Source organism: Mercurialis annua, linkage group LG3 (assembly GCF_937616625.2).
Source record: "Mercurialis annua linkage group LG3, ddMerAnnu1.2, whole genome shotgun sequence".
Taxonomy (NCBI): Eukaryota; Viridiplantae; Streptophyta; class Magnoliopsida; order Malpighiales; family Euphorbiaceae; genus Mercurialis; species Mercurialis annua.
Genome location: NC_065572.1, coordinates 71,217,247 through 71,243,287, shown reverse-complemented (window position 1 = coordinate 71,243,287; position 26,041 = coordinate 71,217,247). Strand labels below are relative to the sequence as shown.

Below are 26,041 nucleotides of genomic sequence, written 5' to 3'. Positions count from 1 at the left end.
GTTTAATCCCAAAGCGGAACTTCTTATGAAGTCTGAACTAAAGCTGGAATCCGACAAGAACAAACGTGTCCTGTAATGAAACCACCTCGTTTGCATGCAACCCATGCATGACAACCTCCTCAACACGTGCCTCTTCTCTATTCAACACGTGCCAATCTCATCGGCACCATCTTTCGTCACCTCAGTATAAATCACAGACTCTCTCAACTCAAAATCCTTCATCATACTCATCTACTACGCAAAAGTCAAGCAATCTTTGTTCTCGGACAATACAGGCAGAAATTTTAAAAACCAAATATGGCTGAGCAGACACTGTCAATGACGCAGCAGCCACGGTCACACCAAGTGGTGAAGGCAGCAACCGCCGCCACAGCTGGCGGTTCTCTCTTATTCCTCTCTGGCTTGACCATGACCGGTACAGTCATTGCGCTCACCATCGCTACTCCACTGATGGTCATTTTCAGCCCGGTTCTTGTTCCTGCTGTCATTACGGTTGGTCTCATCGGTGCCGGGTTCTTGTTTTCCGGAGGTTTCGGGGTCGCTGCACTAGCTGTCTTGTCTTGGATGTATAGGTACATTTACATATATAAATTTGTTCATTGAATTTGTTTATGTTAGTAATTTGGTGATATAAGAGAAATATGTGGTAATTGCAGGTATGTCACCGGAAGACATCCACCAGGTGCAGAGGGGTTGGACCAGGCGCGCATGAAGCTGGCCGGAAAGGCGAGAGAGATGAAGGATAGGGCTGAGCAGTTCGGACAGCACGTAACTGGTCAGACTTGAGAAGTAAAAAGTGTGGGTTTTTTTATGGATGAGCAATGATTTAGATGAGATTTAAGATGGCCCATATGTGCATGGATGTTTGGGTTCGAAAGGCTATGGCATTGCTTGTTTAGAGTTTGTATTTTGGTGTTTCTTTTCTTGTGGGTTGATGCTTCTGTTATAAAGTATTTTGTTGGTGGTTTTTAAATAATTATGTATTTGATGAGTTCTTTTCTTTAATTTTGGTGTGTTTGTGTTAAATGAAGTTTTTTTCTTTCTGTCCAATAAATTTTGGTATCATAATTAAACTGAATGATTAATTATGAAATGCCCGTGTTCCATTTGGTCTATGAGTTAGAGGGGCAGCGCATTGCATCTCAAGTGGAAGTTATTACATAAAATATTAATCCTCTGCAAATGAATATCCATTTTATAATTAGCGACTGATTCTTAAATTCATGGAAGCAATTATAATAATTATAATTATAAGCATAATAAATTAATAACAATGTGCGAAGAATTTGAAGTTTTTATTGGATTATTCGAGCTGCAAATCTTAAAGCACAGTAAATGAATGATAAATCATGGATTTCGAGTGGAAAGTGTTAATATGTTAGGTCATACATGGTCCACATGCATCGATTATAAGAGAACTTATATTTTGTGATGTGTAAGGAAAGAGTAATTATACAACGCAACGGTTGCGGCACGGCATTAGCCAATGTTTAATGATAAAAGAATAAACAATAAATAAAAATTCTATATCGCAAATGATTATTGGCTTGTTGTAAAATGAGGTGGCATATTTGTTGTATGAGATAAACACTCGTAAGAAAATGAAAGGAAGTCATTTTTACGGTTATCCAACTGATCTTTTCTATGGGTCTTTTACATCCGGTCTAATTCCCACTTAACGGACCCGCTGTCTCCTCATCCAAATATAAACAACTATTATTTTCTTGCAAGATATAATATCCTTTTTAGCCGAAATGATTGTATCGGTTAACTACGATGTACTTCTAACATTTTTTTTTGGTAAACCTATCCGGTTTCCAAGGCTTCCCTGACTAATCCGGATCCGACCCGCGTCGCGCATCTGGCATGGTGTGTGAGTCTGCCGGTGGAAATTTTCTGCAATAACATTTGTTTTTAACTTTTGATAAAATTAAGTATATTGTTTCCTATTTTAAAAAAACAGTCCTAACTTGGTGAGAACTTAATTAATATAGCATAATTTAATTGTGAAAAAATTGATATATATTAAAGCCTAAACAAAGTTCAATCTTATAACTTATGGTTAAAAAAAAGTTCAATCTTATAACTTAATTTAAATAAATGATTTGAGATTCAATTCGGTGATATATAAATCTATAAAAATAACTGTGTAATGGAAATTTATACTAAATATTCAAATTCACTATTTGTATGTATTTTAAGAATTACTACGGTTTGATCTCTTAGTTATTTGTAATGGAAATTATAAGATTTTGATTTATTTATTATCTAAACATTTATATATAAATATTAAAATAATGTTGTTGGTTTTGAATTCCCTTTTTCAATCAGTTTGTTGGTAAATCAAATTAAGATCAAAAATTAAACTTCCTATTTATTTTAATTTAAATTAATTTTTTAATTATATTAATTGAATTAAAATAAATTTTAATTTGAACTATTTCAAATTAATTTTTGATTTTGGCAGTCCTAAGCATGAACATAAATTTAGGAAGCTAATAATCTTCAACTAGTAATATAGTATAGTCTCTTTTGACATTAAAAAAGAAATTTAGAAGACACTCCCCGAAAAAAAAACATTTGATATAATAAGAAGAAAATTAGACAAACTTTATTTAAACTTAACAGTTCACAATAAACAGTCCTCGCCCACAAAACATACTTACGTAATGACTGCAAAAATATTATTCCTCAATAACCCACAATTTATAAAAATTGTACAAAATTTACCAAATCTTTATAATTCACTTCACCAGTTCTGAAATCCAATCAAGCTGTGGCAATCCATCTTCAGATTCATCAATTGCACAAATAATCTTTCCCTCTTCTTGATCATGATCTTGATCATCATCACCATCACAATCAATCCTCACCTTTGAATTCCTCAAGCTACTAATCAACAGCTGAGAAACCCCTTCAAAACACATCCTCCTATCCACCCTCACAGGAGATTCCACCACAGGAGTGGACGTGGCTCTTTCATCACCACCCGATTCAAATCCCAAAACCCCATCTCCACCGTTCATCCGAGCCCTATACACAAACGGATACGCATATTTCTTCTCCGACCGGAGCTGATCAGGAGTATGAGCAAAAAAACAAACTTTACGTTGACAGAATTGCCCCGCATTGCACGTGCGAGTACGGTACCGGGCAGGATGTAGCCAGTACTCAAAAACCCCGTGCGCGAACTCGCACGTTTCGCCTCTCAGGCATTTCCCGTTACGGAAACCAGGGCAAGCGATTGCTATGTAGGAAACTTTCCTAGGGTCGCGGCGCGTGGCTTTCTCGCCACGGTGAGCGTAAGGACACTCCGTCCAGTCATGGCTGCGGGTTCTTGAGCACCGTTTGATCTTGTAAGCAAACATGCGGAATTCATCTGAGCCGTAGATGGCGTCGTGGATGTTATCGTAATGAGCTGGGGTTATACCAAGCCCTGAAAATGCATAATCCCCGAAATCGTAAAATTTGGTGTAGCTCGACGGGTTAACTCCGGTCAACATTTTCTTGATCGTAAACCAAAAGAATCTTGAAAATATTTAAAATTATTACAGTATAAGATATATCTACAGCACCATATAAATATATGTACGTGTATATAAATATATATAAATATACAACTTTACAGAGAAAAAATGAAGAAGTTGAGAAAAGGAATTGATTTGAGCTTGAATTTCTTCATTTAAGCTGAAAGAATTGAACATAAATGGGTAATTATAAGAGGTGGTTTTTGGTGCATTTATAGAGCAATGAAGTGAAGTGGAGTTGAGTTAAATGTAACCATTATGATGAGTTACAAATGAACTCATCAAATATATATAAATCCTGACGCTTAATCTGACGGTAACGGACGTCCAATGAAATGCCCTGGCCTGTTCTACATCTGCCATTAATTGGTTACTGTGTGTCACACAGTTGTTAGCTCAAGGAGAAACCCTTTCTTCTCCATTTAACAACTATGTGCTCTTTTGTTTTTGACTCGCTCTGGCTCACTTTTCTAAATTACTAATTTCTACAATTGTTTTCTTTTTATTTAAAATACTATTAGATTTTTACTCTATCCAATTAAGATCTCTTTCCTTATTAAAATTAAAAGTATGTGATATATTGGGTGGAGATTTTCGCACTCCACCCAGTTATAATAACACTCCAATTTTTTTTATTTTAGCCATAAAATCACCTAAAAATAATACTTTGAAAAATTAGAGCTAACGAGAAATATTCAAATACAATCTCAAAACATCAGCATACAACCTTGACCATTAATTTTTACTTTTTTAATAGATATTAATTTGCATTTAAGTAGTTCTTTATAGGGTTAATGTCAAAAAAAATCATGAACTTTACACGTTTTCTCATTTTAATCACGTACTTTAAATTTTCTTATTTTCATGCACGAACTAACATTTTTTTCTCAAATTCATACATGGCACTGAGGTGGCACTCATTCATTGGTCTAAAATGACAGCTAAACATATAATTTTTAAATTCTATTGATAAAAAAACAACAAGTGTACAAATAAATTATTAAAACATCGTCTAAATATGATATATTTATATATTATAAATTAATTAAAAATAATAATATATAAATTTATGATGGAGTTCGCCTTTAATTAATTGGATTAAATATGATTTACATGATTTTTTTCTAATAATAGAAATGTTTAGATTATAGTTTTTTTACCTCTTCTCTTATAAAAAAAATGATTTCTAAAAAAAACAGAGAAACACTTAGAGAAAACGCCACTACACTGCATCACACTAAGCTAGTTACTACTTACTACCAATACCATCTTATAGGGGGGGAATGAATGAATTAAAATAAAAATAAAAATGCAGAACTACATCCATAGAAAACACGTGCTAATACTCCTAATGGGTATAAGCAAGCACGTGCTATAATTTACCTGAGAGATAGATAATATACATCTAAAAGACTAAAAGGATGAGGTCGGAAATCAAGATAAGTTACAATATATAGATAATATTAATTAATTTATATAAAATATTTCACACACACTTAATTTATTATTAGCTTTTTGTATTTTAACTTTTAGGTCTATTTCTAATCGATTCAGCTAAGATTAATGAGACATGTAATAATTGATATTAAAATAATAAACAACTTTTTATAATATATGATAAAATATTAAAAGTTATTTTCGGAATGGAGGAGGAGTATTTTGTAATTTTAGCTTCTTTTTTTCCATAAAATACAATTATAAAAATAATAAAACAACAAATTCTATAAATTAATTCTAATCTACCAAACAAACAAGATAAACATAAATTACAAAAATATAAATACAAAATTAATCTAAGGGGTATGTGATCTATTTTTCATCCTTTCTAAGCTATTCATTGTGTATTATGTACGCCTTTAAATAATAATCTGTCAGTCAACTTGTATATAATAGACAATTAATATATGAATTTATTAATTATGAATAATTGACTTTATTTTGACAATTTGCCTCCGCAATTTGTAAGCTAAATTTCTTCTAAATTGACAATTTATCTCCTCAACTTGTAAGCTAATTTGCCAAAATAAAGTTAATTGCCTATAATCGCTAAATTAGTGACTAATCTACTAGTAAAATTAATTTATATGTTAGTTATCCGTTACATACAAGTTGAGGGGACAAATTGCTAATTAAGTTCATTGTGTATTGTATGTGCCCTTAATTCTAAGTAATTAGCTTTGCTAGTTTTCCGTTTATCGGTATCTTTTTTATCGAAACAGATGCCTCTTTTAAACTAGCTAAGATTTTTTATGTATTGGTGTTGATTCAAATTTAAAAGAAAAAAAACAAATTAAAAATAATCAAATTTAGATTTGCAAATGGTGCCAACTCGTATCTCAACGACAGGATAGCAATCTTAGCTTGTTAATCACAGACATGCTAAAAATGGGTTAATTATATACAAAATCACCACCTCACCACTATTATATAAAATTTTAAAAATAACACGACCTTTATAACGTGTCAATTCGGAGACTACCTTATGTCTCTTTTTAAAAACAACATCGACGATTTTTAGTGCGTTTTTTTATGACGTGGCATGCCACGTGGCAGACCCATCAGATGTCCAAGTCAGCAAAGTTTTACCTAAATATATGCCCATGTTGTTTTTGAAAGGCTAAATATACATATTATACCCTCACCTTTGATTCGATTTTAAATTTGGACCCTAATGAAATTTTTTTTTTTCGATGGAGGTACGTAGCGTTATAAAAGAATTTTATATTGAACTCTTTGTACTTAAAATTAGAGGTGGCCACGGTTCATAACCCGGCGGTTCCGGTTCGGAACCGCCGGGTCACGGTTCAAGAAAAAGTTGAACCGACCCGGAACCGCCTAAGAGACGGTTCTATGACGGTTCAGAACCTGACGGTTCCGGTTCCGGTTTAGGACGGTTTAAAAAAAATTCAAAATAAAATTAAAATTTAATTACTAAAAAATGTAATTTAATAATAAAATAACTCACGGAAATAGTATTACAAGAAAATAAAAATTTTTTAAAAAAAAATATTAAGAAATTAACCAAAAATTTAACTAAAATAAATATAACATATATTTTATTGCAAAAGTAAATATATTATATGATAAAGATATAATATATATTTTAAATATATAATATATATTTTTTATCAACGGGTTCGACCCTTAAACCGCCGGTTCCGACCCGAAACCGCCGGTTTACGGTTCAACAAATATGGAACCGGCCCGGAACCGCCATTTATACGGTTCCGGGCCAGTTTTAGTCTGGTTCCGAGTTTGACCGGTTCCGGGCCGGGTTTGACCGGGCCGGTTCACGGGCTGACCCGGCCCATGGCCACCTCTACTTAAAATGCCACATGTCCATTAGTGAGACCAGTATGTGTCATCGAACGTAATACATGAGCACTAAGTTGGCCAGTCATTAGTTGACATATGACATTTTAGGTTCGGAGGGTCCGATGTAATTTTTTTTATAATGTTAATACCTCCATTGTATAAAAAAGGTTCATTAAGGTGCAAACTCAAAATTGGACCAAATGTGAGGATTCAATCTGTACATTTGACCTTTTTAAAAAGAAATAAGATGATGTTTTGAATTGACACGTTTTTAAAATCGTGTTATTTTTGAGATTTAGTAAAAATGGTGATGTTGTATATAATTAACCCATAATATCTATATGTTTTTTTTATGAATTCAAAAATCTCTATATTATTATCAAATTGATTCAAGCACAAACATATGTGCGTCATAGGAAGAAAATTTATATCAATTGATAATCTTTTAACAAATCTATTATAAAATAATTTTTATATTAACTAATTGATTCATGCAAATCAGATTACATGTAAAAGTTAATCGGTACACATGAAAATTAATTTTGGATCTTATTAATAATTAGGTAATAAAATAAGTAAAAAAATCATTTAACATACATTTTAAAAATTAAAATATAAATTAGTAATATTAAAAATTAAAAGAAAGTATCATTTTAAGTAAGTAAATATTAAGAAATGAGGGTTAATTTAGTTATAGAGGTTGGGAATAGGCCTGTTGTGTGAGATGTTATTCCGTCTGTATTGGATCCTTAAAATGACATGATCGTGATAGCGTGGCATTTTTACATCGTTATGACTGAAGCTGAGAAGTGTAAATGTTGCTACAAATGAAATGCCATGCAGACGAACACGTGGCTTTGGACAAATATAAAGGTGTTTTTGTGTGCAATCGAAACCAACTCAAACTGCGAGAGAACCGCCCTCTGATTCCGCAAGCGTTTTCTGATGGTTTGGTAGCAAAACGACAAAGCCTTTAAACTAATTTCGCTTTGCTTCCTCGTCGTTTAGTAGGTGGCCCACTAACAACAAATATCAGAATCCCACACATTAAAAGAAGGGAAATTGTATCAAACTAACTTCTCCTCACTTCCTCCTCGTTTGGTTATTAAATTTAGGGTAATGTTATCTAAATCTACCTATTCTAACCCAATTTTGGCGATGAAAATTAAAGCACACACTTTTACAAGAATTGAGCTAAAAACGACCACATCATGTGTGGTACAATAAAAAATGTTAAAATATATAAACTTAAAAGCATTTTATTTAATTTTATTATTTAATAACCATTAAGAGCAATATTATGAATAAAGTAGACACATAAAGCAATAAAAAAATTTATCAAAAGTAAAGTAATTTAAATATTAATAATGTCAAATATGAATTATCAATTTTTTTAAAAAGACCAAGCAATTTTATCATAAAATAATATTGGCATAGATACAAAAATGTGAATTGCTCTATTGTCCTTATCATCATTTTTATTGCAGAATTGATAATTCATATTTAATATTGCTCTCATTTAAAGTTTGTATTATAAAATTGGCCTTATCACTCAAAAACCCCTCACCTTTAAACTTTTTTTCAATTCTACCCTGACGTTGAAAATTTGTCAATTTTACCCACTTTTGAATTTTCCGTTTTCAATTGTACCCCAATATTTTAATTTTTGTTAATTTTTTTACTTAAATGATGAAATCATTCAATTAATTAAGTCTAAACATGAAATTAATTTTTTTTTATTCAAAAAAGTACAAATAAGTCCTTTATTTTTAAAAACTAACTAAAAATCATAATCAAATTAACACTAATTTAAATTCTTAATTAATTTAACTAAATTTAAATAAATTTTAAAAATATACAATTAATATATGCGAGACATGTAGAATGTTTTAAATAAATTTCCAAACGCAAAAGACGTTAATTTAATTTTTCAGGGTACAATTGAAACACAAAAATGCAAAATAGGGTAAAATTGATAAATTTGCAACGCCAGGGTATGATTGAAAAGGGGCTAAAAGGTCGGGGTTTTTTATGACATTAGGCCTATAAAATTCAGTTAAATTCATGATTTAATATATATATATATATATATATATATATATATATATATATATATATATATATATATATATATAATTACCTATTCTTTAATTCATTAATAGAAAATTGTAAAACCTTTTAATCTATTGTATCATTAGATGAAAATGTATACCTATCATTCAATGTTTGGAAATGAGTATAAAAATGTATTTAAAAAAAATAAAATAGCTATACTGTCATTAACTTTCAAATTTCAGTTAGATTTTCCTACATTTGTTTAGGTGGAAACATACAAAATACATTATAAATTTAGAAATAAAAGTTATCAAGACAACAATGCAGAACAAATGTGAAAGCCTAAAATTTCAGATGAAGCACGAGTTATGCAAATGCAATGGTAAAACTATTCCACTGTTAAGAATTTATGTGCAAATATTTTACATAGGGCTTTTCTCTAGCTTTTCATAGGATCAATATCCTGCTTTTGGTATTGCTCGAGACTAATATTACAATTGTTCATGGTTCTTGCATCCAGAAGACCATGATTCCACAGTTTTATCATTAATAGTCTCCAGCACCTGTCCTCCCCCAAATAATTTCATATTATTAAATTGCAACATTAAATTAACGGTAAAATGAAAACAAAAAGGATTAATCGGGAGATAAAACAAAGGTTAATAATGAAAAATTCATGATTTCAATTTGGTATATATTATCTGAATTGCGTCTCATTTTGTATCAGCATGCCAAGAATAATTATTTTTTTACAGCAAAAACAGCCTATTGAACTTGCTGAGAAAATGCAATGTGAACATTTTATAATTGATTGAAATAAAATTATCAGCATAAATATAAGGAATTACCAGAGTAGAGCCGGGGCTCGGACAAGATCGTGCCCATGTAATCTTGAGAATCCCTCGCATGCCCAAGGGATATGGCCGTCAGCCAGAACGCTGCCAGCATGATAATCAAATAAATTCGAGATGGAAATCAGAAATCAACATATATAACAATCATTGATTACGATCTTTCAAGCAAAAATTGGCATGCACTCATTTCACCCATAAAGACGAGCACAAACTCGTTTGATAAGCATTCAAATCTACTAACAAAATCCAAATGATCTTGCTACTATGTACGCTTGGAATAAGTATATATAAGGGAAACATAAACATTTCATTGAAAGAAAATGATGAAAGAAAACAAAATGAAGCAATAACTGTTTTAGGCACAGCTGAAACAAAATATTAGAGAACCATAAGATAAGAAACCAAAGCCGCTCAGCAGAGTCATGACATAAATCAGGTTGTCAGTCATCACAGGTCTAGGAGGATATCTCTCCCGCCTCTCCTTAAATCACAAGGTGCCTATTTATATATAGGTTCGAGTCAATGGACTTCCCCTAAAAGCAAAAAGATCCCGGCATTATACCGCAGCTCACAACTCAACTTTCCAGAGGGGTCCAGAATTTATTGAGTTTAATACTTAAGATGCTTATGTAAATAAATGAGCGTTTAGTTATGCAGCAATTCCCCCAGCAAAACCCAAGCACCCCAAGAAAGAAAGCCAAGCTGACCTCATTTTAAAATGGTAACAGAACAAACAGTGAAATAAAGAGACCATTACCGCTGCTTTCTGACAAAGGAGTTCCACAAGTGCATGATTTGCTTTTCATCTTTAGTAACATCCACAAAATCATCAAGCATCTGAAGAATCATAATCAAATTAGACCACCAATCTAATGGTTTTAACCCCACACACTGAAAATATAGTTCAACAGGTACTACAAAAGAGAGGCCATGCTAAAAATATGCATACCCTTCTGTCTTCAAAATCGGCAACGTCGTCATCAACTTCATCCTCGCTATCACGATCTGACAACACTTGCTCTATATCCATTGGCTTAAAATCCAAAAAGTGAAAAGGAAAAAAAATCATTTTCTTCATCTTAATGGATATAAAAAGTGTAAATCAATATATTCGACATACTTGTCTCAAGGAGGGAGTCAGATAACATTCACTAAGGGAGGTCATAGCATGAACTCTTTATCTTTAGCAGGACCAAACAGTTATTTTTCTAAAATCTCAAGTTCCCATGTAATACAAATCTTAATGAGTTCATCGTTGGTTTTCCAAATTACAGCAAGCAAAGCTAACTTATAAGGAAAAGGCAAGCGCAAATCTATCTGGATGAGTACTTTGGTAAAAGACTAAGGAACGTTTAAAGCAAAATTGCTATAACATTGACAGATTCAAACATGTATCAGAGCAATAATCAGAACAGATAAAACATTACTCTGATCAACGTTTCAGAAAAAAGAAGCTCCAATTTTACTATTTCTGTTTGATAAACAGCTAATGTTATGTCAAAAAAAAAATCAATCATCAAATCCTTATGACCCATTGGTTTCCTTATTTCATTCCACTGGCAAGGTTAAAGAAATTGACTATTAATTGGAGCCGGAAAGATCCAAAAGCTACTGTGACGTTAGTAGAGGGTTCAAAAGTGTCCAAAAAAAATTTAGGAGACAAGACAATTCCAATTCGTTGCATGGCTTGTAAACGGGCATATAAAGTAGCCTACTTATTCACCGGCTCTCCAAATTCTACATTAAAAAATGTATAAGAAAACTGATGACGTTGAGACACAATCTGAACTGCTATTTTAGAATTTCCATAAAGCTTTTAAACATTTGCTGCATGTCTAAGCAACAAGACCTTGCAGATTTTTTGGGCTAATCAATTTCAAGAAATATAGATAATAGCACAGATCTGCCTACCATGGTAAGTTAAACAATGTTTCACACAGGTTAACAAGCAAAACAAAGGACAATTGCAATTAAATTACAAGGTCATAAGTCACCTGAGCTCTATGCGAGTGAAAAAACTGTCGCTTGTGAAGGAGTGTACGGCTGAAAAAGAAAAAACATGATAATGAAACCCAGATGTTCTCAGACTTTTCCAACAAGTAACATGATATTTCAAGGATATGTAAACACTGTCCTATCATTTATGTCAGTTGGCTAATGCATCCTGATAATCAATGCATACCAAACAACTAATCAAAGATTTTCCATTGCCTAACGGGTTATAATGTGCTAGAAGAGTACAAGAAGACTTAGCACATACTTCCTTAAGTCGGACCGTTCAACAGATAACTTTCTTGTCTTCGCAAATTGCAACATGGCAGGGGGTGCAAAATTGTTCCCAGATGCTGCTACCTGTACACACTCAGGATCTGAAAATGCTTCTGAAACTCCAGCAACATCAAAGCTGGAAGGAACATGTTCTGCACACGCTGTTGCACCTGCAGTACTATGAAGCAAGCCTTTCCCACCTGATAAGCAAGCATTAAAGAAAGTATTTGTAGGTACACACAAAAATAAAAAACACATGTACAATTTATTAAACAGCCACATAAATATGTCGCAATAAGCTATAAGGCACATAAAAGAAGTTATCATATATGCAACATCCTCTTTACAGCAATTATGCTTATGCAGTTATTCATGCAGAAGGGCCATTTTAAAAAAATCTACTGCTTGGAACCGAACCTTTCCACAGGTAAGGAAAAAAGAAGCAGCCAATTACTTTTTTTGGTTTATGTCAGCATTCCCTTGCGGTTCTCACGTTGTGATGTTGACCCTACATGAAACCTCCTTCAAATATTTAAATATGCAAGCCATTTTCTGTAATGTAAGAGATGCAAGAATTCTTTGAGGGTGCAATCATGATCACACCACTGATACATGATCATGCATGAAAATAATTTTCTAGTTCTAATTCCATTTTATTCTCTTATTTCACTTTCAAGTGTCTAAACAACAAAGTAGTCATCGAGCATTCTTTTATTAAATTGAGATTCCACTAGAAGGATGTATTCATCAGAATGTAGATAATTGGCAAATAAATCAATGTGCATACCGTCTGCCTTATCAAGAATACTGGAGGCTCCAATGCGTAAGTTTGAATCATGAACCAATGGTTGCACATGCTTTGAATTATGAACAAGGTTCTTTCGTCTGTTGCGCCTTGGTTTCTTTGAGCTGCAAATACATGTACACACATCTGAGTCTAGCATGTTCTTGACCATAAACATAGTTGCTTTACAACACAGGCAACTTAAGAGTTCAGGCAATAAAAAAGTTGTTGAACTACCAGAAATCAAATGTTTGCTGCTTTGGATCGACACCATCAGCAACAATCTGAACAAAGAATATTAGCATGTTAATTCAAAGAACATAAAATAAAGAAAACCATAGTTGGCATTAACACGTGTGCCTGAACCTTCCATCAGTTTTGCAATTAGCAGTTAACATGCATCCCCTGATGTTCTTATAAGCATCACTTTCCAAAGAATATGGCAGAAACAGAATGACAGCATAATTTAAGCCATTGTTCAAATTGATAAACTCAGGGAGTCGCGGCTATAATCTAAAGCATCCTTTCGAGGATCAAGAGAATCTCCCTCGACAAAATGAAATAGACTCCAAATTGATACAGGGAGAGTAATATATGCATGAAACATCAACCGGACAATAGCTGACTTATGTATCAAAAGTTAATTTTTTACTACAGTTCGTCCAATGAGCCATGCTTCTGATCATCATGACAAACTTATGTAAAAAAAAACAGTATGCACATACTTACGGAAGACTTACTGAACAGTAATATGAGTATAAATATTGCATATGCGTTCCGACATTCTTAATCAGTAAGTCCATGCAAAGATCAGTTAACAGAAGATTATTAATAGTTATTCAGACTTCAAAATTTATAGGTTGCATAAGGTGGCACTGTTACAATTGTCATGGCAGATTGTAAGCAATAATGAACTCTTAAAACAAGAAAACGAACTGACTGGAACTGTTTTTTTTTTTTGTCTGGTGGATCAGAAAATTCATGGGTAATATTGCAGGCATGCCAATAATATGTCCTAGCTCAACACTAGCAAAGTACGTGGAGTATTACTTTAAAAATGACAAATTCATAGATAAAAACACTTTTGACCTCAGATCTCCAGGTGTCAGTCTTCACAGATATATTTACAGCTTGAAACTCTTCAGTTACCTACATGTCATTCAAAGCATAAATAAATCACTACTCAAAAAAAATAAATGATCAGACTTCGCCAAGATTGCTGAAGATTACCAACCCAAAATTCAAAGTTGAAGAGATCATGCGATGAAGGCAAATGATATCTTAGACCCTAAGGAAAGATATAGAAAAATGGAAACAAAATCAACAAAAGAAGGTAAATTTCAAGCATGAGAAAAATAAAATGGAGGAAAGAACCAAAAACTAAAATAAAATTAAAAAAAACCACAAAATCCATATCTGGCCGCTATAGTTTAGCTTCCAGAGGAATTAACAAAGTACTATCAAATGCTAAGAATGCTCCAACCTTAAAGCTCCCACATTTTACCAAGCAGAAGGGGCATGAAAACTCTTCAGTTACTGCAAGATAGATATTTAAAGAATTAGGGAAGAATGGGTAAAGGAACGTAAAAACAATTAAGGGAAAATAAAACGACCTTCAGTCTTTTGCAACTTGTTATTGTAATATCTATAGTTGAAAATGACATTTCCAGCCCTCAACCTAAACAATGCAAATAAAGAAAACCTTTATTATACACATAATAACCCATATAAAAAGAATAAAACAGATGTATAAATGTTTCATGTTGTGGATTTTCAATATAGAAAAATACCATGAATAAAGACAAGATATCCTAAACTGAAAAGAACCAATTCTAAATTTGAGATATGGCAGAGAAAACTTTTTATTTTCAGGCCTATCACCCACAAATGCCACCATCAAAAAATATCTATCATAGAGTTCAAATAAATTTATACCAATGACCATGCAGAAAAGCTATGACAGCATTAAGAAACAATTATTAGTAATAACTCAAGGGTCACGTCATGCAAATATATCAGATTGCACAAACCAATTATTCCAGGACTAGAATAAGAGAGAAAAACAAGAACGAATTGATAAGGCTGACAAAAATAGATTACCGAAATGAAACAAAGATCCATCGGGAATTACCGAATAATATGAGATAGTGATGAAGAAGAAATGCCACTGAATGTGTATGAATGATAAGGAGATTTTTCCTTAGCCCCAACCTCTTCTGCAGAAACATTGGCTTGAAGACATTGTGATGAACTCTGTGGAATTAACAATAACCAAAGAGTAGCAAATATCTATCAACAAGTATACCCAAAAAAGTCTGCAGCGCAAAGAATCCAAAAGTAGATTCAAACTAAAAAAAGCAGTGATTAAGGACTGAAAATACCGTAGTTTCCGTACTAAATGGAAATTGAACTGAAAGAGATTTTTCCTCATTCAAACAGCTCAACTGTAAGACGAAACACAAAATTGTAAGAACAAAGTACAAAACACTATTGAATCCCTAAAATCATTAAAAGCAAAATGAAAATGCACAAAATAAACAATAAAAAGTCAGCCTTGATTAAACTACATCAGGTTAGACATATTAGAACAATGAAGTTATAACTGCTGTAAAAGTAGAGGTCAATATCAAAGGTCAAGAAAGTGGTGCAAGCCTGCTAGCAGTTGGTGTAGCACTTATACATGGTCCAGAGAGCACAAAGTGCATGTCACGAATAATAATGCAGTTGGTGAAGACCAGCTTGGCTAATCAGATTAAAAAAACTGGTCATAAGCCAGAAACTAGTTCAGTTGTTTGAATAATCACTCATCTCAAAGGTATTCATATGTCCTCATCCTTGGCCACTTTCTTAAATTGGAAATTGCAAATAGAGTGTCTTTTTGTTGTTCCCAATGATTGAAACTACATATGTGTGGGCATGATGAAGGGATGATTAGGCAGCCCGTGCTAAAAGGAACAGTGACGGAAACAGCAGTGACATCTTAATAGCGATATATTTGACGATCACTGGAAGATATCTCTTCTGGAAGGGAAGAATAGAGATAGTGGTTCAACCTTGTCACTCTTGGTTTTTATGTTGTTAAGAGGAATACGGTTGCACGAAAAATTAGCTGAAGCATTTTTTATGGCCATTACCACCTCAGGTATCAACTATCTGGGTTAATATGGGCAGCCATTTTATCCTGGTTCATCTACAGTGCTACTGCTCCATGCTAAACGTGAGAATCTTTGCATTCAGTTGCCTCAACCTTAACCAATCAATACTAGGCATTCATTCGAATACACATTTCTCCTTAGCAATGTAACAGTTTGTATGGCAACTTTAGAGCAGATCACAGATATATATAAAGAAAAAGTTAAACGTAAGAAAGCAGTTTACTAAAACAGTTCTGTAGAGCCATACCTTCAAGAAACATGATTTCATTTTAATCTGTGATGTCAACTCCACTCTTTGTCCCAAAGTCAAGTTTGGTGACTTCTCCCATGACATACAAAGTGAATCTAGAGGCAAAGTGCCCAATAGACAGCACCCTCCAACATTTTCTGTCAATTAGAGAGAACAAAATTAGAGAGTAAAGAGGAGTTACAAAATCAAACTTACACTAACCCAATAAGTCAAATGTGTAACATTTTGGTGAAGCATTATTTGTTTTTCAAAGGAATAATTAAACACCCATCAAAAGAAGAGTTAATAGATAGTTATTAGCTACTTGACATCATAAAAATGAAAGAAAAATTGTATACCACAGTAGACATAGCACCAAGATTGTATTAAAGCAATTGATCAAGATATGACAGATAAGGTTCACATGACACTGCTTGAAGATAAGCTATCATGAGATGGTAATGAGTACTCTTGAACATGCCGAATGCTAATGTATCAATGCTTCTGTATGATTCCAAAGACTCCTCTACTAACTAAACATATGAAAGATGAATAAAGAAACAGTCGTCTCTCAGACAAACATGCCTACCGTCAATCTAATTCCCATTTACAGCATCTTCTTCTTTACCTAAAATTCAGACCTTATATTTACACTTGTCGTCATCCTATCTATCTACGATTCTGCTGTAACTTCACACAAATTCAACATTTACAACTTCAACCATAACTGGAAACACGCATGAGATTTCTAAAGGCGCCTTAAATTAGGTACATAATATGACATTTTGACCATTAAATGATACAAAAAACAGTTGGGGAACAAAAGTATATCTCACATGCAAGCATTCATACCCAAATGACCCTTGGTTAAATCAACTCCATGCATAGAATTTTGGGCTCCAGCTGCAAAATAGAAAAGAACAAAAAATCAGACAGAGCAATCCAATGAAATCAACAAACAACGTTTAGATATTGCTAAATCAATGCCTTACCGAAGCTAACAAACAAGATAACAAGTGAACCAGATTTGGCCTCTAATGCTAACTTATTAATCTCAGGTAGGACAAAATTTGCTTGAGTACTCCCCTCAACTCCAAAGAAGTTCGTCAAAACACATGCTCGATGAAAGCGATATACTGCAGAATACTTCATTTTGGAATAAAAAGGGAAAAGATCATAAAAAACGCTATGATAAATTGTAGCACACTACCACTAATAATGAAATGCATATATACCAAAAAGTATATATAAAATATTTCAGTTGTTGATCAATTTGACTTGGCATTCAACAAAAAACAATGTAGATCAACTCCTACCTCTGAAACCCTGATATCAGAAACTGCTCTTGCCAATAAAATGTATAACGGATATAGACTACCAGAAAGTGCACCATTCACAGTCTCAAACAGAGAAATAGACACTTGTATTCTACATGTTCAAACAAAAGTAATTAGAAACTATAACAGTAAATTCATTGCATAATTTTAATCCAAACAAATGCACTTCGGCAACTAAAAGCAGATATAATCATCAAAGGCCAATACAATTCAACTATCATAACAAAACTTCTTACAAATAATTCAATGCAACATCAAAATAAATACCAAAACATTTTCATTCAATCAGTTTCAACATTAAAAAAATTATGAATGAAACAATTTTTACCTCCTCTTGTGCTTTGCTTGTATTTTATAGCTCAAAGATCTTTGTAAGAACGATGGCTACAACATCATAAACATAAACAAAAGTTCAACTTCAAATTCAAACATAACATAATTCAAAACAAGTAGACACTAAAAAATTACGATTACATTTCTAATGGCGCGACGCTGAAGGATGTTATAGAGTTCAACAGGTTTGCAATAAATAGAAAGACTCTCCTCAGCCGCCATTTCTTCTTCTTCGGATAAATGCAATCTAGCATCCTCACGGCACATTTGCTCCGTGTTTCTAGTATATCTTCCGATTTCACCAACAGTAAAATCACTCAAAAATCAGAAAAATAAACCTAAACAATTTCTGATTTAACGATTAACAATAACATTACAAAATCAAACGAAGAAAAAAAATACATACGATGAAGTTTCGCGAGCCACTAAAGGGATCCCCGGCATTCTTCGTCACACTATTTCAAGTAGTGTATATAGCAGTTATTTCCATAGCTTAAGCTACGATCAACAGTAAATTTTGTATAATTACAGCTTCACTGTAGTCAATAATACCTGCAAAAATAAAATTTAATAATCTCAAAAACAGAAACCTAATTTTGTGCAGTTTGAAATTGATTTGCGAGATTTTCTTTAGGGCAAATGTGAAATGCGCGCACCTGAAATTTGATTCGATTGTTTTTTTCAGATACTGGAGAGCGCCGAGAAATTCTCGGTTTAGCTATATGAGTAAGGAAACGACATAATCAGATTTTGTGTAGTGAGTTAAACGACAGAGGGATGAGAGAGACAGCGAGAAAATTAGGATTAACATGAGATTTGGCCCTAATGTGTTTAAATTAAGAAATGGTTCCTACTAATTTATTTCATTGTTACTTTCACGCTCAAATATTTGAAATGGCGTGAATATACCCTTTTGTTATTTAATTACATCATTTAGGAGTATTTAGGCCTCACTTAGTTCATTTTGTAGTAATCTCCGGAAAGTTAACTTCGTGAAAAGTTAACTTTCCGGGAAGTTTAATATAAATTGCTTGTTTTAATTTTAATTTTTTGGAAAATACAAATTTAATTTTAATATAATATATAACTTTTAAACTAAAATACATAAATGTTATTTTTTTTATGATATTTTACATTGTTAAGTAAGTAAATATTGTCTTTTTTATATAAAATTAAGGATTAACTCCATAAAAAAATCATGATGTTTACACAAATTTTTATTTTATTCACGACCTTTAAAAGTTATTGATGGATACCGAATCCTACTGTAAGTATAATGGAGCCGAGTTGCAGGAGATCCACTCTCAGGCGACACCGGACTCCCCCTGGAGACGGAAAGATATGAAGGAGATACCGAATCTCTAAGATTCGGTAATACACTAATAAAGACCGAATCCCACATGATCCGCCAAGAGCGCGTCAGGTCCGGGATTCGGATAAACGACTAAATATGGAAACCTTGTCCTATTTGGACACAAACACTACATATGGAAGGATAAGCTCTACTTTAGGAAGATAAGACTATTTAGGAAGACGTTCCTAAATAGGATTCTTATCAGATTAAGGTAGATCTCGACAAATCAGGAGAATCCTTAAGATACGGCCGAATCCCTACAAAGTAGGATTCACCTACCTAATACAACTCTACTAGGTATATTCGTCTACTATAAAAGGAGCACGAGGTATGCCTAGAATTACAATTACATTCATATACTCAAAACGCTGCTCAAAGCTCTAAACTGACTTTAGCATCGGAGAGTTAATCGGACAACCACCGTCCGGTTAGCTTCTACCCTGTTTTGCAGGTTCACTCACCGGTTCAGAAGGCAGACTCCATCAATTGGCGCCGTCTGTGGGAAAAGCTTAACTAAACTTCAAAAGAAGGAGCTTTTCTGAACTCAAAAACAAATCTCATTGAAGAAGATGACTTCTGAAAGAGTAAACCTGAAAGATCAAACGACACAGAGAAAACGAAAAGCAACAGAACTCTCAACTCCTCCTCCAGTGACTTTTGACGGAGAGGACTTCGGGAGAATAGCCGAAGAGCACAACGAAGCTCTGGTAGTGGCCATGATCATCGAACACTGGAACGTTGAGAGAATCCTAATCGATGAAGGAAGCGCAATAAACCTGATAACAAAAAAGGCCTACGAAAGCCTAGGAGGAGACCTAGCGGAACTAAAGAGAAATGCCACGCCTGTGGTAGGATTTGGGGGCTTGCCAATTAAGCCCAATGGAACAACTACTCTCGACGTCAAGCTAGGAAGGACAAGGAAAAGCGAGGAATTACCTACACGGTTTAGCGTCGTAGAAATCGACCTGCCGTACAACGCGATACTGGGGAGACCTTTCCTCCACGACTCAGCCGCCGTGACAAGCATAAAGGCGCTAACCATGAAGATACCGACGAAACAAGGAATTATCACGATACAAGGAAACCGAGCCGAGGCGAAAAAGTGCTACGAACAAGCAATAAAAGAATCAGGCGAAGCAATGGCAATAGAAGAAATCCTTAATCACGACATCGAAGAAAAAGAAACAGCACCCGAAGGCGAAACAAAGAAACTCCAACTCGACAAGGAGAAAAGAGTAAATCTCGGCGCAAACATGAACCCAAAGATCGAAAGCGAAATCACAGCCATGCTGAAAAACAACGTCAAAACCTTCGCTGCTAACGCATCAGAAATAGTCGGAATAGACCCCCACGTCATTACTCATGATCTAAATGTAGCAGAAGCGGCGAACCCAGTGAAGCAAAAGAAAAGGAAGTTCTCGGAAGAAAAACAGAAAATAATCGCTGAAGAAGTAGAAAAACTGGAGAAAGCAGGATTCATACGAGAAGTCCACTACCCCGAATGGGTAGCTAACGTAGTTATCGTAAAGAAAGCCAACGGAAAAAATAGAATGTGTGTGGATTACACCGATCTAAACAAAGCGTGTCCTAAAGATAGTTACCCTCTCCCCGATATCGACCAACTAGTGGACTCTACTGCTGGACACGCGATGTATAGCCTAGCCGACGCAGCTCAAGGCTACCACCAAATCCAGATGAAGGAGCAAGACCAAGAAAAAACTTCATTCATCACGGAGGGAGGAACTTACTGCTACACGGCAATGCCTTTCGGCTTGAAAAATGCTGGAGCAACGTACCAAAGACTTATGAATTTCATGTTCAAAGACGAGATAGGAAAGCGAGTCCAGGTGTATGTAGACGATCTAATCATCAAAAGCGAGAAGGAAGAAACCCATGCAAAAGATCTTGAAGAAACATTCAGCATACTGAATAAGTTTGGAATGAAGCTGAACCCCGACAAATGCACGTTCGGCGTACAAGGCGGGAAATTCCTGGGATTCATGATATCTCAAAGAGGAATAGAGGCGAACCCCGAGAAGATCAAAGCAATTATGGACATGAAGGCACCAAGAAGCATAAATGAAGTTCAAAAACTCAACGGGCGAATCATAGCACGAGTCCTGAAGGGCGCGGAGACACGATACCCCGAGATCGAAAAAATGGCACTTGCCGTACTGACCACAGCTAAAAAGCTGAGATACTACTTCCAAAGTCACAATGTTGTAGTAAGGACAAATCAACCATTGCGAAAGGCGATCCAACGACCAGAAACCTCCGGAAGATTAGTCCACTGGTCCATCCAACTCAGCGAACACGACATAAGATACGAACCTCGCCCAACTCTGAAAGCACAAGCTTTGGCGGACTTCGTAGCAGAAATAACTCCAACCGAGACCGGCCAACCCAAACCAGCCTTGGTATGGGAACTCCACGTAGATGGAGCATCAAATGAAAAAGGAGCTGGAGCAGGAGCCATCCTCAAAGGACCCGACAAAATCAAGATTGAATATGGAGTAAACATCCAATTCGCCGCCAGCAACAATGTAGCTGAGTATGAAGCCCTAATCGCAGGCCTCGGCCTCGCATTAGAAATAAGAACGGAAATCCTAAAGATCTATAGCGACTCCCAGCTGGTGGTAAATCAAGTCAAGGGAGAATATCAAGCCAAAGAAACAGGGATGATCGAATACCTGAGTCAAGTCAAAACACAGCTTCAACAGCTAGAAGCACAAGGAGGACAATGGGAAATCATTCAAATCCCGAGAGAGGAAAACACCGAAGCCGACGCCATCGCCAAATCAGCGTCAGAACTCGGAGATCTATTCACTAAAATGCAGCTAAAGGAAATTCTCGAGTCACCAAGCACCAGAAAAACAGAGGTCATGGCAATCGAGGAAGCCGACTCCTGGATGACTCCACTGATCAAATATCTAGACTGCGGCGAGTTACCAATAGACAAAGTCGAAGCCATTCGCACCATCAGAAAATCTGCCAACTACTCTTTTCACAATGGAGTTCTTTACCGAACCTCATTAACCCATCCATGGTCTAGGTGTGTCTCGCCTCAGACAGGAGAATCCATCCTAAAGGAAATCCACGAAGGAATATGCGGCGCGCACGAAGGAGCAGTCACCATAGCAAGAAAAACAATACTCCAGGGATACTACTGGCCAACCATCAAAGAAGACGCAAAAGCATTAGTCAAGAAATGTGATAAATGCCAAAGACACGACAACATCAGTCGTGTACCGGCAGTACCTCAAGGATCAATGGAAAGCCCATGGCCGTTCGCCACTTGGGGGATTGACATAGTTGGACCGTTCGAAACGGGAAAACATCAAGCGAAATTCCTAATCGTCGCAATAGAGCACTTCACAAAATGGGTAGAGGTAGCACCTGTCGCAACCATCACCGCAGCCAAAGTAGAGGAATTCTTCAAAAACGAAGTAATATGCCGATTCGGCATACCCCACACTGTAATAGCAGACAACGGCAAACAATTCAATTGCAAGCGGTTCAAGGCATTTTGCAAAGGACTAATGATCAATTTGAAATTTACTTCGGTGGCGCACCCCCAAACAAACGGAATGACAGAAGTCACCAACCGAACCATAGCACAAGGCATAAAAAAGAGACTTTCTCAGTACAAGGAGAACTGGGTAGAAGAATTATACAGCGTTCTATGGGCATACAGAACAACTCCTAGAAAAGGAACTGGCGAAACACCTTTCAGGCTCGCCTACGGCACTGAAGCAGTAATTCCAGTAGAAATTGGAATACCCAGTATCAGAGTAAACTATCTAGAAGAAGAAACCAATGAGGCTAGAACAAGACTATGTCTAGACCTACTAGAAGAGAGAAGGAATGAAGCGGTAGCCCGAGCCGCTACATACAAGAAGCAAGCCGCAAAATACCATAACAAAAGAATGAATTTTAGAGAATTTCAAAGAGGCGATCTGGTCTTACGAAACGCGGAAGTTGGCAGAGGAAACGCAGGAGTAAAGAAAATGCAAGCTAATTGGGAAGGCCCCTTCATCATAGAAGAAGCTACTGGCAAAGGCGCATATAGACTAAAGACAATAACTGGGTCCATGGTACCCAGATATTGGAATATAGAACACCTGAGAAAGTATTATCAATAAATTCAGGGCTTGTACTTGTTTCCATTTTTGAAATAAAAAGCGATTCGGCGAAACAAATCTTATAGGCTCGCTCGAGACCTAATACATACAACTTAACAAGAATCGTTTGAATCTTAGTTAAAAAATAATTTAGACTCGTCCGAGTCAAATAAATAAAAGGATCCATTCGGACCTACAAATAAATTACACCAGCAGAAGTTTAGATTAACTTCTCAAAACAACAAACGAGTTTAGATTAACTCTACAAATAAAGAAAGGCAATGGTCAAAAGATCATTATATTAACAGAAGAAAAATTACAAAGGATCCGCCCACGATCCAATACAAAAAAAGAGAGGCGAAAGCAACAAATACTAAAAAGCAAAAAATACAAAAAGGAGAAAATAAAAACTAAGCCTTATTCAAAGCGTCTTGCTTCTGCTTATCAAGCTTCGCCTTCACCTCCTTCGCTAAAGAAGCAGGATCCAACTGATTGACTCCAGAAAGATCGACGCCAGGATTCTGCTCCCGCAGCTTTGCCCCGATCGCCAACCGGTATTGAGTCATGACTTGGGAATAAAAGCTCCCAGAGTCACCCAATCGCCGGCGGAGACGCCCCTCTTCTTTCTTCAGATCATCCCTCTCCTTAGCGAGAGCACCTGAAGAAGATTGTAGAGACTCGACTTCCTCGGACAAAGTTCGAACCCGAGCCTCTAAAGCGGAAATCTCCCGAGTCTTGGTAGATACGGAGGACCTCAGCTGTTGGATCAGACCGGTCGCCTCGCCAGCCTCCTCCTCCATCTTTTGTTTCTCGGAGAGCCAGGATTCGGAATCTCTCTGGAGTTTCTTCAATTGATCCACCGCATCCCTTCGGCGGCGCTCCAAAACAGCGATGGACTGGACCACCTGCGAAAGAAAACAACAAATAAGAAAAACAAAAGAAAAAAGAGAAACAAATCATAATATAAAAAAGAAAGAAGCATACCGAAAAACCGCCGAGACAGGCGAACTCAGCCAAATTATCGCCATGTTCGCGATCAATGGACTCAATGTCCTCTTTTATCATAATATTCTCCATGCAAGCATGAAGAATGGCGACGTTTGAAAGACGAGGCGGATTTTGCGCGTCCGCCCAAGCAGCAAACCGAGGTGCCTCCTCGAAAGACACCCCAGAAGATTTCTTCTTCTTGGGACGCTTGGTAGAAGCCCCAGCCTGGTCCTCAGCAGGACGCTTCTGGCCGGCGGTAGGCAACCCCTTCAGAGAAGGACCTGACTCCTTCGAAGGAAGCAGAGGCGACTCGGAAGTCGCAGCAGGAACTTGATCTCCAGAAGCAGGATCAAGATCCGGATTCACCGAATCAGGCGTCGGATTCGGCACAGCAGTTGTAGAGGGATTAGGAACGCCGCTAGTCACCTCGCCCATATCTACAGTCATATCGACATGAAAATTATCAAGCAAATGTTCAAGAGAAGTCGACATCCTACAAAACAAAACATAACAACAAAGATTAGAAAAATACCTTCTAAAGGAAGATCCGCCAAAAGTATTTCACGGCGACTTAAATACTGCTCTAAAAGAACGCTGTGCTTGGGCTTGTCAAAACGACAATCCGACAGCAAAGACAGGGCGAAGTCCTTCTCCCCATCATCCAAATCAGGTACATTAGTAAGCGAAACCTTACTAGAAGTAAAACTCCGCGAAAAAGAGGAGAAAGAAGAGTGTTGAACCAAGAAAAACTTAGGGGTCTAGCCCTTCAAAGAAGAAGGAAGACTAAAAAGAGACCGATTCGGTCGACCACCAGCAAAAATAAATTCCTCACCCTTTCGGCGGGAGAAAACATAAAAATAATTAAAAAGAGCAAGCGAAGGCTCCTGCATCCGAACCCTGCACGATTCCATAAAAGAACAAAGAAGGCGAATCGCGTTCGGATGCAGTTGGCCCAAAGGAACACCTAAATTATGACAGACCTCTACGATTAAAGACTCTAAGGGAAACCTAAGACCCGCTAAAAGTTGCTCGTGAAAAATTACTATCTTAGAAGGCGAATCCGTGCTATGATTCGCCCGATACGATTTCGCCGGCCTCAAAATAACATACGACCCGGGGAAGCTAAAATCCTCGGCATAACCGAGTATCTGCTCTCTTGACAAGGAGCTCCGCGTATATTCTAGCTCATCACGAGCACCCTTCGCCCCCTCAGTTACTTCTGACATTTTAAAATTTTTAAATGGGGGGGAAACACGGAATGATGAAAAAATTAAAACTCTAAAAGATCAAAAGAAGGGGAAAGAAGGAGAACAAGACGAAGAACAATGCGAAGAACAAGAACAGAAGGAACAAAATCAAAAACGAAGAACTACCAGAAAATTAAAATTAAAGAAAAGGTAAAATACCTCGCAAGCAAATACGCAGGATCAAAAGAAAGGTAAGGAGCAACTTGAAAACGAGGAATCTTGACAGCAGAAGAAGGAAACCCACGAAAAGCTTGAAGAAATTGAAGGTTAGCAGTTGCAGAGAAAGCAAAGGTTGGAAAAGAAAGAAAATGAACTATTATATAGCCTGAACCAAAGAAACTGAAAAGACGAGATCCCATAATACTAATGGCGCACGAAGACACTTGTCGTTCATCCAGTCATAACCCTCTACTGATGGACAACACGTGGCAATACAGAATCTTACTAAAGAAGAAACGTCACCCACAAACATATG

At 35.8% G+C, this 26,041-nt stretch overlaps 4 protein-coding genes across 5 annotated transcripts; 1 reads left to right on the top strand and 3 right to left on the bottom strand.

Moving 5' to 3' along the window:
- The first annotated feature begins 209 nt into the window (after positions 1-209).
- LOC126675438 (oleosin Cor a 13-like) lies at positions 210-1,066 on the top strand. Its single transcript, XM_050370080.2, has 2 exons — positions 210-572; positions 657-1,066. Exons 1-2 carry the CDS (start codon positions 298-300, stop codon positions 784-786), a joined length of 405 nt encoding a protein of 134 aa, XP_050226037.1. The 5' UTR covers positions 210-297; the 3' UTR covers positions 787-1,066.
- A 1,587-nt stretch (positions 1,067-2,653) lies between these two features.
- On the bottom strand, positions 2,654-3,503 carry LOC126671300 (zinc finger CCCH domain-containing protein 54). Its single transcript, XM_050365063.2, has one exon. The coding sequence runs from the start codon at positions 3,501-3,503 to the stop codon at positions 2,745-2,747; it is 759 nt and encodes a 252-aa protein (XP_050221020.1). The 3' UTR covers positions 2,654-2,744.
- Positions 3,504-9,263: 5,760 nt separating this feature from the next.
- Positions 9,264-18,622, bottom strand: LOC126673889 (polycomb group protein EMBRYONIC FLOWER 2). Of its 2 annotated transcripts, XM_050368199.2 has the most exons (22): positions 18,514-18,622; positions 18,264-18,409; positions 17,999-18,146; positions 17,853-17,908; positions 17,504-17,615; positions 17,180-17,333; positions 17,040-17,090; positions 16,206-16,345; positions 15,185-15,247; positions 14,935-15,056; positions 14,417-14,481; positions 14,287-14,339; positions 14,038-14,091; positions 13,893-13,952; positions 13,041-13,087; positions 12,807-12,928; positions 12,012-12,219; positions 11,746-11,794; positions 10,701-10,784; positions 10,509-10,588; positions 9,746-9,835; positions 9,264-9,460 (listed from the first exon to the last, which is right to left on the bottom strand). In XM_050368199.2, the coding sequence occupies exons 2-22, from the start codon at positions 18,299-18,301 to the stop codon at positions 9,337-9,339; spliced, it is 1,920 nt and encodes a 639-aa protein (XP_050224156.1). In that variant the 5' UTR covers positions 18,302-18,409; positions 18,514-18,622; the 3' UTR covers positions 9,264-9,336. The 2 variants fall into 2 exon arrangements, with proteins under 2 accessions (XP_050224156.1, XP_050224157.1); XM_050368200.2 differs by lacking the exon at positions 14,038-14,091.
- Positions 18,623-23,742: 5,120 nt separating this feature from the next.
- On the bottom strand, positions 23,743-24,811 carry LOC126671249 (uncharacterized). Its single transcript, XM_050365006.1, has 2 exons — positions 24,317-24,811; positions 23,743-24,237 (listed from the first exon to the last, which is right to left on the bottom strand). Exons 1-2 carry the CDS (start codon positions 24,809-24,811, stop codon positions 23,743-23,745), a joined length of 990 nt encoding a protein of 329 aa, XP_050220963.1.
- Between the last annotated feature and the right edge of the window lie 1,230 nt (positions 24,812-26,041).

Excerpts from the sequence above, each read along its gene's own strand:
- LOC126675438 (XM_050370080.2), top strand. The coding sequence starts at position 298 with ATGGCTGAGCAGACACTGTCAATGACGCAGCAGCCACGGTCACACCAA. Across the intron at positions 573-656 it reads GTCTTGTCTTGGATGTATAG|GTATGTCACCGGAAGACATC; the intron begins GTACATTTACAT and ends TGGTAATTGCAG.
- LOC126671300 (XM_050365063.2), bottom strand. The coding sequence starts at position 3,503 with ATGTTGACCGGAGTTAACCCGTCGAGCTACACCAAATTTTACGATTTC.
- LOC126673889 (XM_050368199.2), bottom strand. The coding sequence starts at position 18,301 with ATGCCGGGGATCCCTTTAGTGGCTCGCGAAACTTCATC. Across the intron at positions 18,147-18,263 it reads GTGGCTCGCGAAACTTCATC|ATATACTAGAAACACGGAGC; the intron begins GTATGTATTTTT and ends TGAAATCGGAAG. Across the intron at positions 14,092-14,286 it reads TAAAATGTGGGAGCTTTAAG|GGTCTAAGATATCATTTGCC; the intron begins GTTGGAGCATTC and ends ATCTTTCCTTAG.
- LOC126671249 (XM_050365006.1), bottom strand. The coding sequence starts at position 24,811 with ATGTCGACTTCTCTTGAACATTTGCTTGATAATTTTCATGTCGATATG. Across the intron at positions 24,238-24,316 it reads CCTGTCTCGGCGGTTTTTCG|GTGGTCCAGTCCATCGCTGT; the intron begins GTATGCTTCTTT and ends TTTCTTTCGCAG.